The sequence below is a fragment of the Mauremys reevesii genome, linkage group 8 (assembly GCF_016161935.1).
Source record: "Mauremys reevesii isolate NIE-2019 linkage group 8, ASM1616193v1, whole genome shotgun sequence".
Lineage (NCBI taxonomy): Eukaryota > Metazoa > Chordata > Testudines > Geoemydidae > Mauremys > Mauremys reevesii.
Window position 1 is genome coordinate 34,208,847 of NC_052630.1, and position 21,633 is coordinate 34,230,479.

At 43.1% G+C, this 21,633-nt stretch overlaps 1 protein-coding gene and 1 long non-coding RNA gene across 5 annotated transcripts; one reads left to right on the top strand and one right to left on the bottom strand.

Annotated features, from left to right (window-relative positions):
• The first annotated feature begins 6,357 nt into the window (after positions 1-6,357).
• Positions 6,358-19,919, top strand: PAIP2 (poly(A) binding protein interacting protein 2). Of its 4 annotated transcripts, none has more exons than XM_039485351.1 (5): positions 6,358-6,519; positions 8,407-8,482; positions 13,073-13,232; positions 16,987-17,166; positions 19,679-19,919. In XM_039485351.1, the coding sequence occupies exons 2-5, from the start codon at positions 8,472-8,474 to the stop codon at positions 19,733-19,735; spliced, it is 408 nt and encodes a 135-aa protein (XP_039341285.1). In that variant the 5' UTR covers positions 6,358-6,519; positions 8,407-8,471; the 3' UTR covers positions 19,736-19,919. The 4 variants fall into 4 exon arrangements, with proteins under 4 accessions (XP_039341285.1, XP_039341288.1, XP_039341286.1 ...); XM_039485352.1 differs by lacking the exon at positions 6,358-6,519 and adding an exon at positions 7,295-7,408; XM_039485354.1 differs by lacking the exon at positions 8,407-8,482.
• On the bottom strand, positions 13,233-16,398 carry LOC120370518. Its single transcript, XR_005583778.1, has 3 exons — positions 16,350-16,398; positions 13,809-13,980; positions 13,233-13,385 (listed from the first exon to the last, which is right to left on the bottom strand). It is a non-coding gene; the product is annotated as an uncharacterized LOC120370518 (long non-coding RNA).
• Positions 19,920-21,633: the final 1,714 nt, after the last annotated feature.

The following is a 21,633-nucleotide window of genomic DNA, read 5'->3' on the forward strand; positions in this document are numbered from 1 at the left end:
GGGGGGAGGGAGAAATCTGGCTCTTAACAGCATATATAGCTGACTGATGCATTTAAATGCCCCCAAAGCTGTCTTTTTAAAAAGCAGAACACACACCCCCCCCCAAATTTAGCCATTTAAACATCTTATAGCAGCCCTCCTCAATACTAGACAGTTTAGTGATTTAATATCCACTGTTCTCTCAATGAAGTGGTAAATATTGAAGGTATATTATTACAGTACGGATAAAACATGTAATATATTGAATGGTCTACAGGTGTTGAGCATAAAGGGATCTTTAGAGAATTAAAGACAATAGTGTTGTCCTAGGGTGACATAGTCCAGAGATCAGCTATTCTAGAAATGCTGTACACTGAGACCCAGATTTCAAGGGTATTTAGGCACCTAAAGATTCAGAGACGCATCTAATCTATCTAGGTTTTTTTGAAAATCCAGTGAGGTGCTCTCTGAATCATTAGGTACCTAAAGATATTTTAAAATTCAGCCCTATGTCCTTTATAGCTGCCTTACCTACCTTATGCACCTGGTAATCTCTTGGAGGGTATAGTACAGAATTTTTTAAAATAACTGTTACTAACTACTGATAACTCAAACCTACTCCAACCATTGATAAGGGCAGCAACTTCTACCTACACTGAGTTGGAGTGGATGCATTCATTGTATGGTTTCTTAATCAATATAGTAGTATAAAAAAGGAAGCAAATTGTCCATCTGATAACCCCCTTCCCTCAAAATAATCCAATCCTGGGAACATATCAAGAACATTCTCATACTGAAATGCACAGACATATGCCAGGTGTCTTGGGGCTTTGTACGTAACTAGCACCTTGATTTGGTCCCCATGGCAAATTGGGAGCCAATAGAGCATTGTAAAAGTGATTTACAGATCAGACTATGATGCAGAAATCAGGTGCCTGCTGTTGTCAGACGCTACCAGAGTGGTGCTCTGCTCTAGTCAATGTTGATTTCAGTTGGCTGTGTGCTGCCCCAGCTCTGCGCAGATAGCTGATCCAGCAGACCCCGAGAGAATCCCCAATGACCACAGACTGTAGTAAGGTAGGAAGGCACCCAGGCCAGGTTTATTGTCGAAGAGAAACACAGTTTCTAGCTCCCCAGCATAGAAGTCCAAGGTGCTGCTAAAGTGCTGCTAGCTAGTACATATGTGCTCCCTGACAATCCTGGACTCAGCTCAGTCAGTGGCAGGACTTTCCACTGCTCCCTAGGCCGGACAAAGACATCCTTTCAGGGTGCATTCTTCTACAGAGGTACAAACAAGTTACACATCACTCTGACACATCACTCCTCTCACCTTGTACATGTTGGTTTGAACAAAACAACTCTATCCATCATACTACTCTTTTGGCCCTGCCATTGGGATGGGTCAGCTTGTTCCTTATTATCTGTGTGGAGTGTACAAGTATGCAACTGTTCTGATATCTGGTGTCCAGTACCTTTTAGGTATGTCTCTTTTCGCAGCATCAGCCCTTTCCTTGCCAGCTTCTGTGAGCAGGGCCTGCCTCTGGCTCACAGCTTAACTTTGCTTTATGCATTATTTTAGTTCAGGCCTTAGGCCTCATACTGTACCTCTGACAAGGGTTTATGTTTCAGGGCCTCATCTTACTACACCTGCTATCATCTGCAGATTCTGAATTGACTTCAAGAGTAACACTAATTAGAGCACCTTGCATCCGTCTAGACTAGAGGTGACAACGGCATAGCTAAACCTGAGATCTGTTACATAAGCCAGGAAATGCTAAGCTAGCCAGACAGGCATTTTTGATCCTCTGTCAATCAGGAAGCCTGGAGTCGTGATGGATTCATTAAAATCCAGCTAGGCTGTGGGAGGGTGAGGGTAGAATAAAATTGGGTTTGAGGATAAGACCTAGAACTAAGAGCTGATACAACTACAGTAATGTTACAGCCCCAAATATCTCACCTGACAGTTGCATGTACACCTTAATAAAGGGTGAGGGGATGGAAACCTGTGGCAGCAGTACAGTGAGCTTTCAGTCAGGAATGAGCTACTGCTCATTGCTGCACTTGCAGCCTTCTCTACTAGTAAGGTGACCTCACCCTTGCCAGGTCCTGCAGAGGAGTCAACAGCTTATGCTAGTAAATACTGAGCTAATAAAATAGTATGAATCCTTGATGTAGGTCCATTGCCAGAAGAGAGCCTTACCTCTCTCCGCCCCCCCGCCCCCCGAAAAAAAAACACCCCACCCCAAACCCTGACAGGATACTGATAATTCTGCTCTGGGAAACCGGAACAATTGAGGTATAACTGGTGTTAGTTACCCAGAATAGCCTTGGCCTTCAGCAATGCAAAAAGGTGGGATAAGGGAGTAGACTGGCAACTTCAGCTTCCATTTGAAGTAACTTCCCCTTCCCTACAAAAGGTGCCAGCAGCAACATTAGCTAGTGCAGAGAACCAAGTTTAATGCACAGGTATAGGCATTACTAGCAAACATAAATGGGGCAGGAGGCAGCTGTTCCTGCTCCCAGAAAAGGTGAAGATAAAAGTAATGTTTTGTACTTTTGCTTATTCATGGACAACTTAAAGCTTTTCAACTCCTTTATTCAGACAGCTGCAGACTAACCCAGAACTACCCTCTGGCTCACTCAGTGCATTTTGTGACTTGTGTCAACTCTTTAGATAAGCTCCCTGGGACAGGAAACATCTCTGTCACATACAGCTCTTGCCCTCTCATACACTGCTTCACTCACCACTGGGAAAAGTCGTGTCCTCAGTTTCATATAGTGCCCATCTCACCATCAGCCTATAGCACCCAGTTCAGTGTTGGGGCAAAAACTATATTCTCCTAGGTCACATACAGCTCCAGATTCTGTTATGAAGGACCATGTCCCTGAATGTCTTGGATAATGCCCAGCTCACAGTCAGAGCAGGGAGTATGTCCGTTTCTGTCTCATACAGTGCCTGGCTTGTTTGATGTCTATAACATCGCTGTTGTAAGCCAGACATTTGAGGGTGACAAAATCAAATATCCCTGAATGGGGGCTTGAAAGGCTTTGGGGGAATGGCTTTATAGAGCTACAAAGTTTTATCAGCAAAAGCTGTCTTTTGCTGACAAAAGGGAAGATATACACACTGCAAAGCTACTTTTGACAGTGCAAAACTCCTGTTTTGCCAACAAAATAAAACCACCTCAGTGAGGCCTTGTCTACGCTATAAAGTTTTGTTGGCAAAAATTATGCTGCTTTAATTAAAGCACTTTAAAACTTCTGTTGTATGGCCACACTAGCTCCTTCTGTTGTCAGAGCGCATCCACACTAACAACTCTTGCATCGACACAGAGAGCAGTGCACTGTGGTAGCTATCCCATTGTGCAACAGGCCCCAGGGTGCTTTGGGAAGGGTTTGTAATGCCTCATGGGGTAGATTTCTCAATCTCCTCATTCAAGGGGCATCCTAGTAGACTGTCAATTGCTTTTCACAGAATATCAGGGTTGGAAGGGACCTCAGGAGATCATCTAGTCCAACCTGCTGCTCAGAGCAGGACCAATCCCCAGACAGACTTTTGCCCCAGATAGTGTAGTGTAGACAAGGCCATAGAAACGAGTTGATGAACTTAGTTCAAAATGGATGGCTGTGCTCATCCACAGTTCCTTTTGTTGGCTGCATCAGCCATGATGAGGCTAAGGAAGATGCTGTGGTGACTGAACTCAGAGACAGGGCTGCCCAGTCACAACTAGGGCAGTGTGGAGAGGAACCTGTACTGTGAAACTTCATTCTTCACAGCTGTTGATATGGTCCTTGTCAGGAGTACTAAACTAACTCCTGTTCCCCATACACAGATGAAGTAACTGGACTGTATTGTGACGATCCCTAAAGAGGTTGAAGGGGGATGGGAATCCCCATTGGCCTCCCTGTTGTTTGCTAATGCTGCCTCAGGGCTGCAGTCACCCTCCCATCACCTTCACTCTCCTTAATAGCTGGTAAGTGGCCCTTCTTAGAGATCCGCTGGCCCTGTTCCTTCACACACTCATGGAGGTGCAGAAGTTCCACCATGGTATGATCCACAGCAAATGGGGTGTTTGCACCCCTTGCACAGGCTGCTGCAGTTCTGCTCTGTCCTCTCTGAGCATTGCTAGCAGGACACTCTGTGGATTTGCCCTGAAAGAGTTTCAAGTGCTATTCGTTTCTCAATGTGACTGATTCCATGGCACATTTCCTATGTGTTTCTAGAGCATTAGGGGTTTTTCTTTCTCTCAGGGCTTGTCTACACGTAGCGGGGGAGTGTGTGGCGATCGATGCATCGGCAGTTGATTTAGCAGGTCTAGTGGAAACCTAAATCGACCACAGATCACTCTCCCATTCTCACACTTGCATCCGAAGAAGTGGGTATTCACCCACGAAAGCTCATGCTGCAAAACGTCTGTTAGTCTATAAGGTGCCACGGGATTCTTTGTTGCTTTTACAGATCCAGACTAACACGGCTACCCCTCTGATACTCTCCCATTCTCCTGTACTTAGGCTGACCAGACAGCAAATGTAAAAAATCGGGATGGGGTAGGGGGTAATAGGACCTTATATAAGAAAAAGACCCAAAAAGCGGGACTGTTCTCAGAAAATCAGGATATCTGGTCACCCTACCTGTACTCCACCTGAACGAGAAGCGCAAGGGGAGTCGACGGGAGAGCATCTCCTGTCAACAAAGCATAGTGTGGACCCCATGCTAAATAGATCTAAGTACGTCAACTTCAGCTATGTTATTCACATAGCTGAAGTTGCATAACTTAGATTGATCTCCCCCCATAGTGTAGGTAAGGCCTAAGTAACATCTCCTCTTTCAGACAGTCACATGAGCTGAAAGTTATTTACAGTGAGCAGCAAAACAAAAGAGTGTGGTAACACTCCAGTGATACCACACCTAGCCAGCATGCTAGACAGGAGGCTGAGTGCCAAATTTTGGGCTGGCTGTTGCAGCAATGAGAGCAGAGATGTTGCCCAGGAAATCCACTGTTGCAGGGCTCCTGCCAGCCTGGCCAGGATTCCACAGGGCAGGCTGAGGCCCCATAATGGGGAGCAAGAGCAAAGGCATTCTGACTTGTCAGAACATGTTGCTGGTGGCACATACAAAGCTGGCTTATGGAGGTTTGACATGTCACCTTTCCCAGACGTGACTGGGCACAGCAGGTTCACACAAGCCCACCTCCTAGTATTCTCCCGTGCTTGTTGCTTGAGTATGGTGAGAGGCTCCCTAGTCCTTTGTCGCCTGCACAGCATCCCAGCACCAGACAGGACTGAAGTGTGGTGCCTTTAGACAGTAACGACCCATCCTGTGTTGAAGGATTGTTCTCAGAAGGACTTCGACATTTTAAAACTATTTATTTAGGAGGTTTTTCATAAGTTTATAAATCCTTGCCATGTAAATCTCAGCCACAAACCAATCATTACAACAGTGAGATTTGTTTAAAGAGACATTAACAGGAATATTGTCCTCAGAGCTTTTATTTAACAGGATATTACAAAGTGAGCATTATTCCAACACCTATGCTGTTTCTAGTGATTGACATGTCTATCACATATTAACAGTCACAAACACTGGGCAGGATGCTGTTTGTTGGCAGGTGAACGTACTTTGGCTATTGAATACATGGTAACCAAGTACTCACAAAACTGTCAGGTCTCTGTCTATTTTGCTGGATATGGCAGCCTCAATGTGTGAACTTTTCCATGACTGCCACATCCCCCGTTGTTTTGGCCTGTTTCCCGCTGGCTGGGCTGTTTGTTCCCAGCACAAGGCTACCCCAGCTCAGCCAGTACCGAGCTCTGGTGGTGCCAACATATGTGGCGAGGGCATGGAAGAGCTACTATGAAGGGGTCAGGGGCCCAGTGATCACCTCACAGCTCTTACTGTGCCCCAACACCTGCCCAGCTCCTATGGCTGCAAAGCAAACAGAACCCAGAAGTCCTGCCCCCCAGCATGCACTGAGTCCTCCCCATGCATCCCTCCATCCTGGCCTCCCCCACAGAGCCACAATATGGAGGTCTAGCTCACTCCCCACTCGCCCCCTCCGACTATAGGCCCCAGCATGTAATGCGCCTTTTCGATCACGCCACCCTCGATCTTCAAGATGGAGGCATAAACTCCGCCCCCAGACTACAAGACCCAGCATGCAGTGCGGTACGCCCGAGCCAGTCAGCATTCTGCTCCTGAGCTTCAAGCGGACGCCCCCGACATGGAAAAAACTGCGAATCCCGGCGTGCAGCGCGCCACCTCTCTGCCGGGTTCCCTTAGATGCCCTGCCCCAAGTCGGCGCATGGCGTGCCGGGATGTGTAGTGCACCGTCTGGTTCCGGAGCGGAGGGGGCGTGGCTTGTGAGGTCACATAGGTAGCGGAAGTGATTTCACATCCGGCCTGGCTGTTGTGTTTGGAAGGGGAGAGGGTGGAGGGAGAAGAACCCGAATAAAGAGTGGGGGGGCACGAGGCGGCCGTGGCGGAAGAGACCAGCTCGGAGCCCCAGCGCGCACCCTCTGCCGTCCCGCTCCCAACAGCAGGTGGGCCCGGGGAGGGGGGTTCGAGTCAGCCTGGACGGGGGAAGGCGGTGAGGACCGTTCCCCGCCCCGCACTCTGTGTGGGGGAGGGAGGCTCCCCTGAAGGCCCCGGAGCCGAGGGCTTGGGCCTTCTAATGGCGTTTGTCTCTATTGTCTCGGGCTCTCCATCCGGGTACTGTGGGGGAAGAGAGGGGTGTCTCTGGCGGCGCGCGTGGCATGATGGGATAGCACTCCCCCCCCCCCCCCTTACACACACACAGGAGATCGGCGAGGTGGTCTCATTGTTGGTGAACAAAGCGCGCGCGGCGGGGAGTGGGCGGGGTTTCTGGCGCGCGCCTGGGGAGGGGGTTCAGCGGCGCGCGTGGGGACTCGTCACCGGAAGGGGGCGGGACTTGGGCGTGGCGTGGCCGCTCTGTTTGCGGGCCCTGCTTGGTTGACAGCTCGCCGGGCACCCCTGAAGGGGCCTCCACATCGGGGCGGGGGTGGGCGCGCCGGGCAGCTGCGCCAGGCCTGGGGGCCCACGAGGAGAGGGCTCGGGGCACGGCCCCCAGCTGGTGTGGCCATCCCTGGCGCCGGGGGGCACCGTGGGAGGGGAGCCGGGCCGGGCCGGGGAAGGGCAGTGGCATGCAGAGAGGCCAAGGACTCAGCCACGTGCGCTTCGGCGCCTGGTCCCATTCTCGCCGCCGAGAGGCGCCGTGCTGTGCGGAGTGCTCTGTAACAGAGCAGCCCCTCTAGGTCCGAGTGCCCCCCGGGGTCGGGGGGATGCCCTGGGCAGGGACAGTGCCGGAGCCGTCTGGCTGGGCAGAGGGGTTTTCAGTGCAGCGGTGGCAGATAGATCCCCGGGAGCGCAGCTCCGATCATAAATAGTTGCAGTCCAGCAGCTATCTGCCCAGTTGAGTGATGCCACGGAAAGACCTTAAACTTCTAACTGAGATAACGATAAAAAAGAATCCAGGACAAATAGTTGGCACTTGTATAGGGCTTTCTATGTGAGAGCTTCAAAATGTTTAAGAACTTAATTAATTTTGTGGTGCCTTCCATCTCAGCACTTTAAAGCCTTCTCGTAAACACTTATTAAAATGGTCTTCACCCCTGTAAGGAATATACTATATCCATTTTACAGATATACTACATTAGGCTTGCCCAAAATCACATAGCACAAGTTCTTTTTTTTTCACTGTACCTTGAAATTTGTAAGTGTGTAGATCTTAGTATTAATGCCTTTGTACAGGTGGCTACAAAAGGCTTTAGGAGTTTTAGCAGGCTTGCTGTTAAAATACAGGCATTCTTTACCTGAATGAAACTGACTTGGATTAACCAGTTCTGACTTCAGAATTGAAACAAAACAGAACCGGCTGCCTTGGCTCTCAAGTCTGTGTAACAGTTTTACAGGTTCTTATTGCATCATTATTGCATGGTTTCAGTTTAGTATTAATAATGATTTCTATGCTATTTGTCAAATCACTCTAACAAAGCTTCGTTTCTCAGTTTATTCAACTTCCATTAAGGAAAACTGAAGTATTGTTGAAACATTCTGTACAGGGTGATATGTTTGCATCCTGCATGGATTTTATCATATAGTTTCCCCATATTGTTAATTGGTTTCTTAATCTTTTTTATTTAGTAATTAGCTCTTGTTAAATCTGTTTAGATAATGTGACCAAGAATTTAGTGAAGCTTGTTACTTTGAGCCAGAGAAATAAAATTGCAGTGTAAACAAACATTATAACACTTCAGTGAGTTTTTTTTATTCTTTTGGCATAGTAACATAACTTTGCTTAATGTTCAGTCAACTGCTACCAATAAATGTTAAGAGGATGCTGTTGGTCAGTCTCTACAGTACTGCTTAATACTTTAGAAATTTGGAAGGAACTCTATCAATTTTTGTAGAGAAACATTGGAATTACTGTACTGAATTACATCTGTGAACCGTCCAGTCCAGTGATCAGCACCAGATGCTTTGGAGGTAGGTGGAAGAATCCCCTCAGTAAGTAGATATGGGTTAATCTCCCCCTATGAAGGGTCTCCTCTTAATCCATAATAGAGAGCTTTTTTAAAACCTGAAACATGACCCTTTATCTCTTTCAAAACTTTTCATTAGCTTTAACTACTATAGCTCTGGATATTCTTATGATCCATATAAACATCTAGTCTCTTTGAATCTTGCTAAATTCTTGTCCTTAACCCATATTTAGTTTGAAGATTGTGTGAAAATATTTCCTTTTAATCAGTCCTAAATTTATGTGCCACCTTTTAATTTCAGTGAATGGCCCTTTGCTCTGATTTTATGAAACACAGAATAGAAGCTTCTGATCTACCTTCTCTAGACCATTTACTTTTATATATGTTAATCATGTCTCCTTTCTAAACTATACAATCTCAATCTTTTTGATCTCTCCATGAGAGTTCTTCCATGGCCTTAATCCTTCTTAATTGCTTTTCTTGGAGCCATCTCTAATTATGCAATATCTGTTTTAAGATTGAGTGACCACACGCACTGTTTCAGATGACTCTATCATTATGGCATAACTTTTCTGTAGTCTTCACTCTGTTCCATAGGCATCAATATATTGAACACTAAATATAATAAGGAACATTGAAGCAACCTGCTGTTCACTTATAGCCACAATGAAAATTGACAATTATGCCTACTGTTTGGTGTGTCAGCTGTTTTTGATCCATGACAGTGTACTGCCTCTCACTTCATGACTGCATGGTTCCTTTAGTAGCCTCTAGTGTGGGATTTTTTTCAAAGCCTTTTTGAAAGTCTAGATAGTCAACTTGCCCTCCTTTATCCACTGCTTTACTGCACCAGTCAAATTACATGTGCAACCACATCATATTTCTAGTGCTACAGGAAGTGTCGAGACTATTTTAATTTGTCTGCCTAATGAATGTGATCAGTTCTGAAGATTAACTGATCATGCTTTGGAGAAGTGGAGATATACTGTGTATTGCATTAAAAATGATGTGCTTTTTTTATTCAGTAAGAGTTGCAGAAAATTGAAATACACAGAATTATCTTTCTGGGTTAGGCACTGTAGTGTGGGATTCAAGAAATCTGAATTCAGTTTCTGTGTGATCTTGGGCAAATCACTTTGTGCCTCAATTCTGACTTGTAAAAACACTTCTTCCTCATAAGGCTGCAGAGGATACCACCGTACATATTTGGGAGGTGCCTAGCTATATTGGAGGATTATAAATAACTAGATAGATCTTTCTTGGTACTTTCTCTATGGATTTTAATAACACAGGATAGATTATATCTATATGATGATTCCTGGAAAAAAATCGAGGTAATTATGCTAGTGTGCAAAAAGTCAAAATGTAATGTTAATATCAAAGTTGATTCCAAACTAAGGGGATGGGGAAGAACTTACCATAAAAAGGAAAGATGACCTAAATTGTAGAAAGCTTTTTAATCTTGTAAACGTCTAAAGGTAAACTGCAAGGAGTGAAGAGCAAAATACTGTAAATGAAGTGATTTTTAAGAAGTACAAATGTAAACAATCATGAATTATCATGTTGGTTTTAATGATCTTCAGTTTAATATGACTACAGCAGTTTTTCAGTAGAACTCCAGAAAAAGAATCCACTGTGTTCTTTATACTGATCTCATTTTCTTGCATTTTCTGTTAAACTGACTTTATTTTTCTTTGTTTTGGATTGTAAAATCCATAATGGAACAAACTGGACTGGTAGCTGCTAATCTTCCTCATCAACACTATACAATACTAGATTGATTTCAAAAAGGCATATAGAAGATCTTTGTTCAATGTCTTGTTGATATTTAGGCAAAGTGAAGCTCTGGCCTAGAATGCTCATAATCCAAGAATCAGTATCTCTGCAGCAGTCTGGCATATCTATCCAAAGATAGAATTTGGATCAGTGTTTCTGAGCCCAAATAGCTAATATGGCTACTGTAGTAAGAGCACCAGGGTGTACATTGGTGGTTTTTAAGGCTCTCATCCTTCGATACAGCAAATTACTTACTCAAAAATGTACTTTGACACTATCTCTTTATATCCCCAGCTGGTTTGATAAAGGTGATCTTGTTCACCTTCTGCTTGATCCACTTTTACATCATCTCAATAAAGAGATCTTCAAAGTCATAATCTTGTTTTGAACTAGTATCTTACACAAATAATCGTGATGTCATAGTAGCAGTGACCTCACTATAACATCCCGTAGGAGGAGGAATTAGGCTGCCAAGAAGGAACTCTGTATGTGAACACAGCTCCCTTTCATTACAGTAAATGGTGAGAACAATACCATGAAATGCATGAGATGATTAGATTCCAAAGTAAACATGGTGTCTTGGGATCAAAATAGTCAAGATTCCCAAGACTAGTAATAGAATGTCTAGGTTTAAATGCAGCATAGACAAAAACATTGGCCTTTTAGTTTGGGTTATCAGGTTCTTTGTTTTCAATTTTTACCTTTTTTTTTAATTTGTAAGTTTTGTTTGTTTTACAAAAGCTATTCAGTTTTTACTAACTTTTTTTCACCCAGATTTTGGACTCAAGTACATGAAAATACTGATTATGTTAAGAAAATCCAATCCATTACATTAGGTAGATGAGTTAATAATTGAGTCTAAGTGTAAATGCTTGGCTGTCAGAGCAAGGCAGTGTAGTGAAAGATGTGCATGTGTATGTACTCTTAATGTACAGTTCAGAATAAACCACAGCATTAAACTGCTTTACTTTCAGTACTCCTAGTTCTCTTTGCTTTTTTCTGTCCTCCCATCCCTGAATATTAATCCCATTATTTAGCCAGAAAAATAGTTAATTTTTGTGCAACTTTTCACCCATTTTTAATTTTTGTAATAAACACTGATACATTTCAGGGAAATCCTAAACAAATTAAACTGAAAAGGAAGGGCTGAATAACCACTGTTCTGTTTACAACTCAAATGTATTCAGAAGTGGTGTTTCTGTTCGATCTTCATGGCCTACCAGTCTTGTAAAAGGATCATGATAGTGGATACTCTTGAACCTACACCTTGTAAAATGGCAAAGACTAAAATTGTGGGATTTGTCATACGTCTAGGTTTAAATTACAAATGCAGTTTTACAACAAAGCATTTGAATTTTTTCACATATATCTGCCAGAGTCCTGAACTCTGTGCATGCTATCATGACTTTCTAGTGCACTGCATGGCTAATGCAGAATCCTGACCTCAAGTCTCAAGAGGAGAAATTAACTCTAGAACTCATGCAAATGTATTCATGCTAAACATACTGATAGTGATTTGGGATCTAAGACAAGCTTGTATTGTCTTCCAGTTTATCCTAAATATTATCTCTTGCATGAAATTTCCCAGTCAATGGGCTTTTGTAAATGGGATAACTATAGAATTGTCACATCAAAGGCCTGGTGTACACTAGGAAAATTAAGATGGCTTAACTACATCAGGCGTGTGTGGATTTTTTCACACCTCCCCAAGTGAACAGCATAGTTAAGACAACCTAACATCCAGCGTAGATAGCGCTAAATTGATGGAAGAATTCTTCCATTGACCTATAATGCCACCTCTTCTGGAGCTAGATTACCTGTTCTGATAGTAGAACTCCTCCCATCAGCATAGGTAGTGTCTATGCTGAAGTGGTGCAATTGTGCTGCTGTAGCATTTCAAGTGTAGACAAGCCCAAAGTGGCTGCGTGTGAGAGAACCAAAATAAAATACAGTGACTGCAGTCTCTCTGAACTTTCCCAGGGTGTCTGAGCAGTGTAATGGCCATCTGAGTGGGTCCATCGATGCATGTATGGTGTTCTGTAGTTGAGGCTGAAATGATTTCCTGTTAAATCTCAGTCTTTTAGACCACCTCAAAAGAAATCAGTCCCCTGAAACATTACTTACCTCATCTGTGGTAGTGTGGAGTGTCTTTCTGGGGAGCTTAATTCAGAAAAGGAGTTATAAAGGAATGTTGAAAACTCACCTTTGAACATTTTCCCAATCATTTTGCTAATATCTACGAAAAAACCTTTGCTTTCAAATTCATGTGTGTTGGCAAGTGCTGCAGCTACTCCACTGTAGTGTAGATTCTTATGACTGACAGAAGAGGCTTTTTCTGTCACTGTAATAAATGCATCCCCGTGAGAGGCAGTAGCTAAGTTAAAGGACTAATTCTTCACCAGGCCTTAGGTTGGCTTAATTTACCTGAATTTATCTCTCTAAACTCTTCTCACCCCTCAGTGGTGTATCTAGGTTGACATAAGCTTTAGGTGTAGACCAGGCCTCTGCGTGTTTTGGTGGGGCTTATTGAGGTAATTACAAGGAAAACTATTCTTGATTGTACACAGAGCAGAGTTTGAAATGCAAATTGAACTTCTGTTAGGGCTCTCCCACATTTTGCCATTATGTGGCTTTTGCTTAGCTAGCAGAAGTTGTCGCTCTGTGGGGTGGTGGTCATTTACAAGCTCCAGAACTACACTTGATTTTTCTGTTGGTGACTGGAGTCTGTAAATACAGGTCCGGTGTTTACTAATGGTTACTAGATGGGGTTTATACAGATGCCAAATTTAAGTCTTTGATTACTTCAATTAACTTTCAGGCTTCAAGTCAAAGGCTCAACCATGAAAGATCCAAGTCGCAGCAGTACTAGCCCAAGCATCATCAACGAAGATGTGATTATTAATGGTCACTCTCATGAAGACGACAATCCGTTTGCTGAGTATATGTGGATGGAAAATGAAGAGGAGTTTAACAGGCAGGTAAGTTGCTTTACAGTTTTCAAAACTGTTGTGGTGTATTCCATTTGTTTCTAACTCACAGGGCAGACAGCCTGGTCTAGTGACTGGAGTAGAGACTAGGAGTCTGTAGACTTGGGCTCTAGTCTTGATTCTTCCACTGGGTTGCTGATGTTACTGTGGGAAAATAATGATCAGTGATTGAATTTCCCCACCAGTAAAATAAGTAACTGCCCATCTTTTGATGACTGAATGAAAAACACTCGAAGTAGAGTTTTATTTCATAGCACAGAATTACATGGAAATATGCTATGTGTAAAGTTGCTTTCCACAGTGTGGCTTACAGGGATGAACTGTGGGTTGGAAGACTTATCATGAGACCCTTTGTGGAGGGGTTAAGCTCATGAGGCCAGTTACTGTGCTTTTAAGATATAACCAGGTGAAAAACATGCCTACAAATACACCATTGGCCTTCATAAGTCCACCTGCAGATCCCTGCTTGGTCATGGGAATGTTGAGGCAAGATGATATTAGCGGGGGACTTGGTAGTGACCTCTATATTTAAGTGCATAATGCTTTCCTTTATTAAAGATTTTTTACCTCTTTCTTGAAGGATTTACACCTGTTTACAGCAGGCCTCTGAAATTCTTTGAAGTCTTTGGATTTAGAAAAGTAGTGCTTTCTCTGTACCATGAAATTTCATTCATTAGTTGTGTTATAAACTTATGAAAATCTTCATTTTCTTCTCACTTGCACTGTTAGCAATATTGTGCTGCCAAAATAATTAAATACGAACATCCTTACTCAAAATGGCATTGGGAATCTGGAGCTGCTTTGAGGGAGCTGTGGCAGCTATGCCAAGATCCCTCAAAACAATCCTCTGTTCCCCTCCAGATTTGGCTCATGGCCTCAGTTGCTCATCTCCTGAGAGATGGGCTTTCCCCCAACCACTCCCTTTCTCACTCAATACATGGCCTCCATAACCACTGCCACACTCCCCTACCGATGCAGGGGTAGCTAGTCCTATAGTTCAAATGTTAGCGGTCTGTATTGCAGTGCTGAGGGTTCAGAATTTTAAACCCTACTGATGGGGCAGTTGTTGCAATTGCATATAACAGAAATTGATTTCACCGTTTACCTTTTGGAAAAACCTAGGAAAGATCATGTAGACAGGACCGGCTCCAGGCACCAGCAAAGGAAGCAAGTGCTTGGTGCGGCCAATGGAAAGGGGCAGCACGTCTGGGAATTCGGTGGCGGGTCCCTCTCTTCCTCTTTGAGCTGCTGCCGAAATGCCACCCAAGAGGAAGAGAGGGAGCGAAGGACCCACCGCCGAATTGCTGCAGAAGAATGAAGCGGCGCGATTGAGCTGCCGCTGATGGGCTTTATCTTTTTTTTCTTTTTTTTTATGCTTTGCTGCTTGGGGTGGCAAAAAGCTGGAGCTGGCCCTGCATGCAGAAACTATTTAAAAAAAATGCTATTTAGATTACAAAGTCAGGAAATACCAAAATTTAGGTTGCCTGTGCAATATAAATTCTGCCCTTTGTGCATATGCATTATGATAGCATGTGATCATGTAATTAGACAATTTTTTTTTTCTTGGGACCCACTGTGCCTTATTCAGTGCATAGGATGGTTAATGCTCAGAGAATGAACCAGGGTTGTGTAGTGAATGAAGCCATTTGTGGGATCCCTGCTGCCTTTTCTCTAGAAGTTGAAAGGTGTATAGAAAACCAAGCAGGGAACTATGGGAGGGGAAAATGGTCATATAGTTGAGGCAGGTGAATGCCAGAGTTCTGCTCTCTTCTTGCCTTTGCTACAAACATTCAGCGTGATGCTGAGTAACTCACTTAAACCAAAATTTTGGCAGGTGGCCATTAATTGTGTTGAGATGCCCACCTTGAGATACCTGAGGCCTTGCTCTTGAAGTATTGAATACTTGCAAACTGAAGTCTGTGGGTGCCAAGTACTTCTTGTGCCAAGCAGTCTGGAGAATGAGCACAGGATGGAGTATGGAGGTCCTGTGTTCTAATCCTGGCTCTGCCACTGACTCTGTGTTGCCTTAGGCAAACTTTTTTTTTTCCCCTGAGTTTCTCTACCTGTAAAATGGCGCTGTTATCTCCCAGGGAAGATGTGCAGATGAACTTATTGTGGGAGGGACTAAGGCAGTGTCTACACTTAAAATGGTAGAGCTGCACAGTTGCAGCACTTCAGTGTAGACACTCTCTACAGTGACTGGAGAGGTTCTGAGTCTGTAGTTAATCCATGTGCCCGAGAGGCAGTAGCTAGGTCAATGGAAATGAATATTGCATTGTTCACTGCAGGTCTGGACTGTATTCTGTAAATAGGGTAGGTCCATGCAGCGAATGATGGGGATAAAAAGGAAATAATGAGCAGTTACCTCTTTCACTGAGCACTATCCATCCTGTGCACTGAATGAGGTAGAGGGCTGTGCGAAAATGCATTCATGTAACTGAAGGTTGATTCATAATTCAGCCCTGTTGTGAATACGCATTAAGGTTGCCCATGGAACCTTAATTCTGGCATTTCCTAACTTTTGAGTACATGAGCCAAATCTGTTGGAGTAAACTGTAACAGTGGAGAAAGACTTGTTCAAGCTTCCGATGAACACATTTTCCAATCTTAATCTGTTCCCTGGGTCACCTTTATTCCCTGGCTATGCCTGGCAGACATTGGGTGCCAGTCTACATTTCGCTGCTTTTTATTCTGTGTCCTGCAGCACAGTGATGCTGCTGTCATATAGAACTCTCTCCAAAGCTTGTCAGCAATACCTTTGTTAAGGATTATGTCTAAGGCTATGATTTTTGTCAGGGATGTTTTTAGTAAAAGTCAGGGACAGGTCATGGGCAATAAACAAATAATCACAGAAGCCGTGACCTGTCCCTGACTTTTACTAAAAACATCCCTGACAAAATGGGAAGGGAAGAAGGTCCAGCCCCCTGCATCCATCCACCGCCCAACAGCTGGGAGCTGCAGGGACCCCATTTCCCAGTGGCTGTGGGGGCCCCTTCCAGTAGTAAAGCTGGGCAGCTCAGGGGTTGCTGCTGACAGTGGCGGCCGGTCAGGGGCGGGGGAGGGTCACACCACTTGCAGCTCCTGGGCAGATGCAGGGGGATCCCCTACCGTCCGTGGAGGCTGGGATGATGTGGGGTCCCCCACTGTCACGAAGGTCAGTGGAGGTCACAGATTCTGTGATTCCATAACCTCTGTGACATAATCTTAGCCTTAATTATGTCTTCATTGCAGTATTAGCTCAGGCTCTTACTCAGGTGCTTCACCAACCCTCTTCCAAACACACGCATGTGATTCACCCTCAAGTGAATTCAGTGGTGTTTTTAACAAACAAACCAAAGGAAGCACTTCTTTACACAATGCACAGTCAACATGTGGAACTCGTTGCCAGGGGATGTTGTGAAGGCCAAAAACTATAACTCAGTTCAAAAAAGAACTAGATAAGTTCATGGAGGATAGGTCTATCAATGGCTCTTAGCCAAGATGGTCAGGGATGCAACCCCATGCTCTGGGTGTCTCTAGCCTCTGACTGCCAGAAGCTGGGAGTGGATGACAGGATGGATCACTCTGATTATCTGTCCTGTTCATTCCCTCTGAAGCACCTTGGCCACTGTTGAAAGACAGGATACTGGGTACCGTGAGGGTGTCACATGGACTGCAGCTGTGTGCTGATTGGGTCAAGGGTTGAGAACTACTGCCATAGAGAGACTTATCCACCAGAACACTCTTTTCCCCTTTCTAACTTTAGATTGAAGAGGAGTTATGGGAAGAAGAATTTATTGAGCGTTGTTTCCAGGAAATGCTGGAAGAGGAGGAAGAACATGAATGGTTTATTCCCGCTCGAGACCTCCCACAAACAATGGATCAAATCCAGGACCAGTTTAATGACCTCGTTATCAGTGACAGTTCATCACTGGAGGATCTGGTGGTATGTTTCCTCTCAGCTTGTTCTTAAATAACTTTGTGTTTTGAAATTTAAAAAAAAATCACCTTCCAAAAGACTCTACGGGCCTTGACAGGTCATTAAAATGGCTAATAACTGGCTGTTGCTGTTTGGTTTTTTTATCAGTAATATAAAGGCTCTCCAGCTCAGATCCCATATATAATCCAGCAATCTCTTTAACCTGATATACACATGTAGGGGAAAATACTAAAGTATTGGATACAGTACTGTTATCTTACCAAAAATGGTATGGAATGTGATAGTAGCTGAAGTTCTGTTGGATTGTCCATAGAATTGCATGGGTGTTTTACATAGTCCATTGCCACAAATACTAGTGGTATGTGGGTATATACGCTGCTTGGCAGAAATCACTATGTACTCAATGAAAGGCGAAAGGTCGAACATGCTGACTGTGTGGCATGTAATCCAACAGCAGTGGCTTAATTCAACAGCTCTTGTTGCAGACAGTCTGGTGTACATCCAAACATCATGTTCACTATCACAGAATTTGGCATGTTGGAAATAGAGCCTTAGGACTGAAATAATACAGTCCAGATCTAGCTTGAGATGTATTGGTAGAAAATTTTGAAAGAGATTACCTAGATTTGTATTGACTGTAGCCGGTATAATTATTCATTTGTCAGCCCAAACTTTTTAAAATAGATGGAGATGATCTTTTTACTTGTACTTAGGAGTGATTCTTTGCCAAGAAACCTAAACCTTCTGCAAAAACTTAGTGTAAATCTTGCTAACCTTATAAGTACTTGGAAGTATTTTAATGTCTAGGATCCTAGAATAGAAACTGTTCTTAAATTTACAAAGATGTTGAAATGAACTGAAAGTACCTAAACAAGTTTCAGATAGTGCCTGTTAGCCCAGAACAGTTAACTTGCAAAAGCAACTAATATAAAACGTTATAACTGACACTCCCAAAAGCAAGGGAACTACATGGCAGTGCAGAGACATACCATGCTGATACTTATTACAGCTGCCTAATGTCCCTGACAACCAGTGCACACCCTCTTGCAGCTGCCCGTCAGTGCAATGGCTATTGACCCATGATAGAGGTACACAGGGTACATTCAGTAATGTTGGACTTCTCTAGAGCAGTGGTTCCCAAACTTGTTCCGCCATTTGCGCAGGGAAAGCCCCTGGCGGGCGGGGCCGGTTTGTTTACCTGTCGCGTCTGCAGGTTCGGCCGATCGCAGCTCCCAGTCGCCACAGTTCGCTGCTCCAGGCCAATAGGAGCCGCTGGAAGCAGCGGACAGTACGTCCCTCGGCCCACGCCACTTCCAGCAGTTCCTATTGACCTGGAGCAGCGAACTGTGGCGACTGGGAGCTGCGATCGGCCGAACCTGCGGACGTGGCAGGTACACAAACCGGCCCGGCCCGCCAGGGGTTTTCCCTGTGCAAGCGGCAGAACAAGTTTGAGAACCACTGCTCTAGAAATCCGACAGTAGAGAGAGAGAGAGTCGTTGCTAGCCTGACACTAATGCTAGTGATCAACCACACACTAACTGTATTGCTGAAATGTTCTTGTGCACTTGAAATTTCTTGTTTAAAGATCGATACTTCACAATAAGCCTTGAAAAAATAAAATTAACTGTATGTAACTTCTAGGCCAATGTATTTTTCAGCCCAGTGGCTCAAGATAGCAGACATACAACCGGCCTAAAATATAAAGTGGTAACAAAGGTGCTGGTGACAAAACTAATGTGTAAACCAATTAAGAGTTCAAATTCATGCTTCCAGCTATCCCAGTTTCTGTGTTCTTCCTTTGTTAGGCAATACATGGAAATTGTTTGTGTAAAATGAAGTTTCTCTTGGTGCTGCTTATTGCCCACATGGAAGTTATTACATTCCTGAGTTCTCTGGAAATACTACAGGGTGGCTAATTATGAAATAAGCAGGCATATGTACTCAAGTATGGGTGTTTAGCACATTAGTATTCTATTTTGACATAACTCTTCTTTGAAGGAAAAACCAGTCAGTGGCTTAAAACTATTCAAATCTAGTTTCTAACATCAAGTCTTTGTTTGCTTATGTTGCATAACCAAATGTGTCTACAAACAGATATATATGAGGTTTAAGACCATGTGACACTTGTCCAGAGTCAGTTTAACTGAATTAAAGCTCTGGTGCTTTTGGTGTTTTAGGGAGACTACAGGCTTTAACTTGCAGCTTTTCAGGGAAGGGACTGTCTCTTTAGTACTTGTTTGTATAGTGCCTAACACAATGGGACTCTGATTTAATTGAAGCTTCTAGGTGCTGCTGCTGTTTTCTTTTTTGTTTTTGTTTTTAAGACATTAATAGCCCTGCTCTTAAGGTGTAGTGATGAGCAGGTGAAGGGTTCTAAACCTCTTTGTGATTTTAATGTATTCAAGAACTCATGTTAAATTGTGTCATTTTAAACTTGTAAACTATGGCTATGAACAACGCTTTTCTCAGGAAAAGTGAGCTATAAGTAATATTGTGATTTGGTTGTCTTTCTCCGCAGGTCAAGAGTAATCTGAATCCAAACGCAAAGGAGTTTGTTCCTGGGGTGAAGTACTAAATATATGAGTAGACTGGGCCCTCTTTTGGTGGATGTAGCACAATTTCCACACTGTGAAGCCAGTATTAGAAGATTTAATTGTAAAAGCTCTCTCTTCTCGTCACTGTGTTACACTTATGCATTGCCAAAGTTTTGTTAGTCTTGCATGCTTAATAAAAGTGCTGAGACTGTTATTAAGTAAAAAGCTGTCAAAAGTTTAATGAAAACATAATTGGACCCTGGCTTTCTGTGAAGGAGACAGTGAGGTAAGAAGCACCAGTCAAGTTGAGACAAAGTACCAAATTTATGAAAACCTCTTGCAGACTCTGTTTTTTAACAGGATTTAGGATTTAACTAAGGATGGTCTGTTACTAAAACATGTCAACTGGTGTTAATTTGCACCTGATAATGCCTTAACTTAAAAATAAAAGCAAGGTTATCGGATCATTATGCAAATTAGCTAACTTTCCGTTTCAGTATTTTTACTAATGTTAATTTTTTTCCTTATTAAAAAAAACTTTACTTCATGCTCTTCTTTTTGAGAAGTGTGAATGAACGATCATACCAGACTTCTACAGACCTGTACAGAGTCCTAGATCTCAGCTACTGAACTAACAAACAAGCAGTTGGAAGAAATTTCCTGTATTTACAGTATATCGTGTTACAAATGTTTATTTCACTTCCTAATTACATTTAAGGAGATGTTTCATCACAATTTCTTCCAAGAACTTGGATACATAGCACACTGTCTATGTAACTTCTAGCATACAACCTTAATATAGCTGGATTTAACCAAGAAAACTTTAGCGTTAGTGATTTGAGTGGTGCTTTTCCCTTGCTTTGTTTAATCATCACTACACAATAGTCTACAGCACAACAACTTTTTTCTTTTAATAAAGCTAGAACAGTTTTGGCTTCTTAAACTTCATATTTGGGTAGGTTAAGCTGCCATACGTGTTCAGTGTGAATAGTGTTTAAGTTGAAAATATTGTAAAAAAATTATATTTTTTCAAAAATATTTAAAAAAATAAATAATAGTAGAAATGATTTGGTGATTGTCTCTTGAATATGCACCCTACTCAGACACATTTGATAATGTGAGGGAATGAGGGGAATAATGCTTAAGGTTTTAATAAATGGTGCTCCTTGTAACAAGCTAGTCCAAAGTAATGATTTGAAGTTGGTATCTGATTTACTTCTCCTTTCTTCATACTAGCATTTCCTTGACCATCTTCCCTTAGGTACATTTCTCACTGCTACTAATAGCAGTTCAGCACCATCATTGCTTGCAGCATTGCAAACCCTAGTGTAGACAGTGCCCAGCTGATGGCACCATTTGAAAGACTGGATAAAACTGAGCCTTTCAGAAGTTTTTATGGTACAGTCTGAGTCCTGCCACACTTTGGGTGTCACAGACAAATTGCACCTGAATGCAGCTGATAATGAAAAGCTATTGGAAGACACTGGAGAGGGACTTAAATCATCATTATGGGTATAGTGGGTAGCTTCAAAGTGTCAACAGAATAGAGATGGATCCTAATTTCCACTCAGGTAGCTTTGTTTAATGGTGCACTTAATGCTGAACTAACTTTCTTTGAGATGAACTCAAATCCTTTGTCTTTCTACTTGTATGTACTCTTCACAGTGCCAGCATTTTATTTTAGAAGCATTGTTTTCATTCAGATCTACTGGATTGCTTCCTGTTCTGATTGTAGGAATGTGGAGTAATTTATTCACACACTGGTATTTGGTAATCTCTAAGCACCCATTTGCAGTACTGATCAGCTTTAATATTTACTACATTTAGAATGAGAAATCTCCACCTAGAGGAATCTCTGGAGATTAGGGGGGCGGGGAAAAGATGAAGTTGACAATCTAGTATAAAGCCACACTATTGGAGGCCATGCCCACCACTTTCA

What these genes read in the sequence shown, in the direction of transcription:
- PAIP2 (XM_039485351.1), top strand. An exon ending in AAGAGGAGTTTAACAGGCAG is followed by an intron (nt 13,233 to 16,986) that starts GTAAGTTGCTTT and finishes TTCTAACTTTAG; the next exon opens with ATTGAAGAGGAGTTATGGGA. An exon ending in CATCACTGGAGGATCTGGTG is followed by an intron (nt 17,167 to 19,678) that starts GTATGTTTCCTC and finishes CTTTCTCCGCAG; the next exon opens with GTCAAGAGTAATCTGAATCC.